Source organism: Gymnoscopelus braueri (genome assembly GCF_963280865.1).
Source record: "Gymnoscopelus braueri genome assembly, chromosome: 22".
In the NCBI taxonomy this organism is placed as follows: Eukaryota; Metazoa; Chordata; class Actinopteri; order Myctophiformes; family Myctophidae; genus Gymnoscopelus; species Gymnoscopelus braueri.
In genome coordinates this window covers 20200270-20207030 of record NC_137624.1, presented here as the reverse complement: position 1 = coordinate 20207030, position 6761 = coordinate 20200270, and the positions used below count along the sequence as shown (strand labels likewise).

The following is a 6761-nucleotide window of genomic DNA, read 5'->3' as shown; positions in this document are numbered from 1 at the left end:
CACACACACACACACACACACACACACACACACACACACACACACACACACACACACACACACACACACACACACACACACGGGAGGTTCCCCTTCTTTAAACCAGGGCCTACCCACAATGCACTGGGCTCTTTTATCCCAACAGTGAAAGGATGAGGCCAGATGAATGACAAAAGAAAGAATGGGGATCTGGGTTGGGCCTGGCTTGGGAGGGGAGGGGGGTATGCTTCTCTGACCATCCTTTTCTATGGAAAATAGGGGAGGGCTCTCCAGAGGAACTCAGTTTGCCTGGGAGATGAGGAAGAAATGTATGCATACACAGAAGGTTTGAGTTTAATGATTTCTTTACTGGCTTGTACACAAACGTACAAAAATAATACAGCACTTATCTCCGCATCGCATCGCACATCAACATCATCACAGTGTTACAAACGTTCAACAAACAAAAATAATACAAAAAAAGGAAACAAAAAATCAAACTTGATGGAACATCTGCATCAAGCTTAATTTATACGTTGTTGCATGATGGTGTTGCTCAACGAAAATATCAGATTTTCAAGCCAATGCGTCTTGAAGATCAGTTCTTTTCAGCAAGCGACACCGTCGTACTACGGAGCATAAATTAGGCTTCACTCATGAAAATCAACTGTTTCCTCTTGCTTGAAATGAAGCAAGTTCAGAAACACAACTTGGTCCAAAGAAATCAGCACTTTTTTTTTGTAAAAAATCATCTCACTCATATACATCAATCCGTTGGCCAGCTCCTTACGTCATAAATGTTATGACCCTGGTAAGCCGAACAACCACACAACCGTGCAATTTTATTAATCATGTTACAATGATCTTACCATCAAATGTATTATTCCCCTATCATAAAACAGGAAGACAGCACTTCAGAAAAGAAAGTGCCCCAAGATATCATCATCAGCGTTGATATATATATATCCATATGTATATATACATACACCCAATCACAGAGATACACACATCTTTGTAAAAAAAACATCACGTTTTCCCACAAAGTAACATACACATTAGGACATTATCACCTGGAGCATATCTTTATACAATAGTATTTGTTGTGTTTGTTTGTTTGTTTTTCTATTCAGAAAAAAATTAAAAATGTTGACGCATAAAAGCCAACTTATCAACAACAGTCATCAGTGCAATATTCAAACAAAAACAAAAAACAAAACTCAAGTTTAAGACAAGCGATGCATATTTATTTTTGTTGCTTTATACCAATCTATACCTTGATGTGGTAGATCTATCGCTTTACTCATTTGTGGTTGTTCCAGGTTTAAAGTGGGATATTGTCAGTCACTGGACTCTATGACTGATACACAAACACAGCAACATTAGGCCCCACAAGAAGCAAGTGCATGTACACACTCTCTCCAAAAGATTTTAGTTTCAAAACCCCATTTTCTGTCTTGCACACAATCACCACCCATCTCACTCACACAGACACACAGACACACACACACACACACACACACACACACACACACACACACACACACACACACACACACACACACACACACACACACAGCTTCTCATGAAATGGCCAAGTGGTGCTGTGTGGGACATCTATCTGTCGGCCATTAGCAGTAGGCTTTAAAAATGCCAACAAAAAACAAAAGAAACATATAAGCAGCATTGATACAGACGTTAGGGTGCCATGACTTTCAAATGCAGCAGGCAAGTTTTTGAAACCAAATTCTTTTTTTTCTTCTGTGATTTCCTGCAATAGTCATGTGTTCTTTATCAACTCTTCATCATCCAACAGTATAATAGGGCCCTGCTCAGTAGTAATAACTATTCCAAAGCCTTGGCCTGCAGTTACCCAGTAAATACACTGGAGGCGCACGAGACTTCGCATTTTTGTGCAATAAAACTCCCTGCATTTATAAGTCATGAGATAAAATTCCATTTTTGTTTGACTAAAAGTTAAAACTTTAATACAAAACGACCATAGCAGGCGTTCAGCTGATGAAGAGATACAGAAAACAGAGACTTATAGGGAGGGACATGCAACAATTGTGTGTGTGCATATGTACTATGTCAATCGTAGGCGACCTTGCAAAAAGGCAAAATGAAAGGTTTTACTTATGATAATTTAGTTTGGCTGTAGTGTGAAAATAAACTGTCCCGACAGTGGATGCAGAAATGAGTGTGATGAATACATTGCATGAATGATTCTGTCTGGAATATGAAGTCCATCTGGTTAAGCTACATAGGAAAAACATACTGGCATGCAGATGACCATAGACAGATAATATGAAGCTCTTCGATTCCAAACAGCTTGACTGAGTGGTGAGAGAGTTGAGTAACTTGAGAATACTTTATAGTCGAGGTAGTTGGCAAAAAGGCAACCAAAGTCCATGGGTGAAAGAAAAAGTCCACTTGTGTGTGTGTGTGTGTGTGTGTGTGTGTGTGTGTGCGCAGACTACAGGTGAAGTGATGGGTATTTGAAGGGGAAATGGCAGGCCTACCTCCATAAGGGACAGTTTATACTACGAGTCTGAAGCAGCTTGAGTCACCCTAGATATCCTTAAACTTAATAGATTTTTAAGAAGAACCACAACATATTCAAAAAAATGCATCTTCTCAATGTACCTTCATAAATAAAAAACCCAGTCTGCTTTCACAGTGATGACTAGTATGTTAATAAAATACTGAAAGGAGATCATAAAGTGAATTCCAAATGTGACTTTTTTTTTGATACAAAGCGAAAGCAGCGGTTCTAGTAACACAATGACCATTGGCAAAGTGGTCGCACTGGCCTGAAAAGTTGGACGCCAGCATGGCAAAGTCTGCTTACAGTAGGCAGAACGTTTTGAACTAGGCCTACTGTTTTTCTATTTTTACAGAATCAAAGTAAAGCTATTGTGTACAGTACTTCACAACATTATTGAAGTCAATCGTTGTTACATCGTGATTAACACATCTGAAAAGCGAATTGGATATAATGCCGCTCTTTGAAAAAAATAAAATGAAAAGTAAAAAAATCAAATCAATGAATGAATTAATAAAAGAAAATACACCTAATAGTGGCCAAACAGAGAGCAGCCCTTCTTCTCCTGTTCATGTGTCTTCCCTTTCAGATATTCCAGCATGCAGCCATAGCATCAAGTGCCATATTTTACAGAAAATAATTTAAAAGGGTCTCACTAGTGAACAACGTGGAGCAACGGGTCAAGAATGGGCTCCCTTAAAGCTGTGGTTCTCAACCTTTTCAGGCCGTGACCCCCCAAAATAATCATATTTGAACTGGGGACCCCCCACCCTGACAAGCACTTGGAATTGTAGGAGTTGAGGCATTACATTTAGTTTGACTCGGTTCCAAAGATAAATATTGTGAAAATAGCAGATCTACAAGCTTGTAGCTTGTAGATCTGCTATTTTCACCATTATATATTATTTGACAATTTGGCTAATGTTTGACCAGTTTTTATAGTATAGTTTGTTGATTACTTTTGATGCAGTAATGGTCTTTTTTATTAAGTATTTTTTTTAATTAAAATGTCACTTCACTGTCATCTGGGGACCAAAACAATCATGTGGGGACCCCTCCTGGGGGTCCCGACCCACAGGTTGAGAACCACTGCCTTAAAGAAGCGTTTTGACAGTATAGGGAAGAGGATGGGAGGAGGTCTACTCCGCTTATACAAACTGGGCCATCTGCACTCGGGAGTTCAAACACACGCAACACACGCACACCGCAACCGGCTTAATATTATACTGGACGTCACAATCTAGTATACACATTCAAGAGGAAAGCTTTAGTACCAACAAACTCACCAAAATGGCGTTTCTTTTCTTTTCTTTTTTGTTAAAGATTCATGTTGAAGCCGATACAGGTTCTATAATAAAACATGTGGTGTATCACTCACGAGTCAGACTGAGCCCCGTTTGGTTTTGAATGAGAGGGGAGTGTGTATTGTGTAGGTATAGGCCCTACTTTATTGTCATACAATTTGGCACAACTAAATCAGGGGTCTTCAACGTTTTTCAGTCCAAGGACCCCTTAGCTGAGAGAGAGAGAAAGATGAAGCAGGAACCCCCACTACACATTGTATACAATTGTGTCGCAGATTAAACTTTGTCATAGATTTCATAGACCTGTTTGACACTACCATCATTGTGTAGTGTTGTGTTGGATTCATGTTAATATGTATTTTCAGACTGTTAACCACTTAACCCCCCCCCCCCTCCCACCCAAAAACATCTTTGCTGAAAATAGCCGATCTACAAGCTCAATACAAGCTTGTAGATCTGCTATTTTCGGCAAATGTTCCTCATGGAGGGAATGCTAGAGTTCAAGTGGTTAATGTAAAAAAAAAATCCTATTTGGCGGCCCCCCTTGTAGTAACTCTGAGGACCCCCTAGGGGTCCCGGACCCCCGTTGAAGACCCCTGATGTAAATGGTATTTCTCTCTTCTTCTTTTTTTTTTTTACAGGAGCTTGGGCCATTTAACGTATGTTTTATTCCTTTTTTCCCCGTGACTTTTCTTTTAGTTACGTTTTTACCTGACAGCAGAGACAGCAAAGCACGGCCCTGCAGCAGAGACACAGCAAAGCACGGCCCTGCAGCAGAGACATGATCACCGGGCGCCAGAGGAGTACTTAGCCTTGGTGATGAGGTATAAGACAATGTCCTGGTGGCCTCCGAACGCGGCGATGTGCAACGCGCTCCACCCTTCCCTGTTCGCCAGCCTAATGTCGGCGCCGAACTTCACCAGCAGCTTGACCAGCTCCAGGTTCCCGTCGATGACCGACTGGTGGAGCGCCGTCTGGCCCTCGGGTCCGAAGGAGTTGACGTTGAACTCGCAGTTCGTCATGTTCTGGAGCAAAGAGTGCAGCTCCTTGGTGTTGCCCTTCTTCACCGCCTCCTGGAAGACTCTCTGCGGCGCGGAGCACGTCGACACGTCGGCCTGGCTCATGGTGGCAGCGCACTGGGGGGGGTTTGTTTGGGGACGATGGTAATCCTGCCTATTGGCTCCTATAAAGCAAGAGATTCGTCTTCTCGCTGTGTGTAGTTGTTGTCTCTGTTCTGGTGCGATGCCACAGTTTTGCGTTGGATTATAACCAAGTTATCAGGGCACTCGATGAGTATTTATAGATAAGACCGAATGTAAATATCACTGGGGGGTTTGGGAACAATAATAATCCTGCCTATTGGCTCCTATAAAGCGAGATATTCGTCTTCTCGCTGTGTGGCTGTTGTCTCTGTTCTGGTGCGATGCCACCGTTTTTGCACTGGATTATAACCAGTTAAAGTCACTCGAGGAGTGTTATAGGCCTAGTGAAGAGACAAGACCGTGTGTATATATCCCCAAAAAAGGACAAAAGACGAATAACACAAGTGGTGTGCAAAAAAAAAAGAAGTCAACAGTTGAGGAGCGATCCTAAAATCCCTAATACATAACAAAGGGGGCTCGACGAGAGATCCCAGAGTCAGAAGGAGTGTGTAGCTGTCCCTGTCCCTCTGACCCTCTCCGTAGCAGCAGGCAGCCTGTAGCATGGGATGGAGAACAGATAGCTCCGACTTCACTTGGAGAAATTGCAAAAATACGAACCACTATCTCCAAACTATTATAGCCCGTTGGAACCCGTCGTTTTGTCTCGGGGGAAAAAAAAGAGGCCCAGCCTGTTGCCCGACGAGGCTACACGTCCCTGGACCTGTCGCTGTTCCGTGTGGCCAGGGTGTCTGAGGACAGAAAAGAAAGTTTTAACATGAAAGATCGCACCTTATTACGCTTTGAGAAGAGGCTACTATATAGCGCCGATTCCCCCCAACCATGCACTCCCGGTATACGGATTCCTACATTCTTCCACCGCATTCCACCACATGATTGCGCGCACATGAAGCGAGAGCCATCATAGTTTCGTATACACCAGTGGTTTCCCAAACAGTGGGTCGGGACCCATTTGTGGGTCGCGGGTCCATTTTTATGGGTCGTGAGTAAACATCCTTTAATGGTTTCATAGCCTACTTTATTATTATTTTGATTATTAATTTGATTATTTAAAACAAGTTCTGACATTTTTCGAAATAATTTCATAAATAATGCCATAAATCAAAGAAATTCTATAAATTCAAAAACACAATGTATAAGAAGTAGTGTAAATAGCCGATCTACAAGCTCACAACGATCTGCTATTTTCACTATAGTTTGGGTCACGGGGAGACATTGCATTTCTCTTTTGGGTCTTGAGCTAAAAAGTTTGAGAACCACTGGTATACACTATTCAAGTTGTTATCTCCCCCATGCAAACATCGTCCGTAACATAGCGTTATTACTTGCCTGTGACAGATGGACGGGTCCGTATAGCGACGAAAACGATAGAAATCCACCGCAGGGCCTGGCGTGTATGGTGGTCCGTGCAGGTCCGTGTGAGACTCTCTCTGGCCTGCGCTGCGCTCAGGGGGAATGTTTTACGCGCCCCGCATTTGCATAACAATACTCCCTCACAGAGGCAACTGTGGTGGAATGGGAGGAAACGTGGAGTGGTTATAGGCTGCCGGCTTAGGTAGGGGAGGGGCCACAGCCTGCACTCTAAAACCCCCAGTGTTCATTTAACTCTCAGAGTGTGTGTGCAGCCTACAGTGGTGGGAAAAGTACTGAAATGTTTTTTACTTAAGTAAAAGTATCAATACTGCAAAGTAGAAACACTCTGTTACAAGTGAAAGTCCGGAAATCAAAATGTACTCGAGTAAAAGTACTTAAAGTAGGCTACCAAAAGTAGAAAGT

General features: G+C 42.4%; 1 protein-coding gene across 1 annotated transcript; it reads right to left on the bottom strand.

The window, feature by feature from the left end:
- Window positions 1–317: 317 nt before the first annotated feature.
- Window positions 318–6461, bottom strand: nrarpa (NOTCH regulated ankyrin repeat protein a). Its single transcript, XM_080418741.1, has 2 exons — window positions 6315–6461; window positions 318–5716 (listed from the first exon to the last, which is right to left on the bottom strand). Exon 2 carries the CDS (start codon window positions 4947–4949, stop codon window positions 4611–4613), a length of 339 nt encoding a protein of 112 aa, XP_080274867.1. The 5' UTR covers window positions 4950–5716; window positions 6315–6461; the 3' UTR covers window positions 318–4610.
- Window positions 6462–6761: the final 300 nt, after the last annotated feature.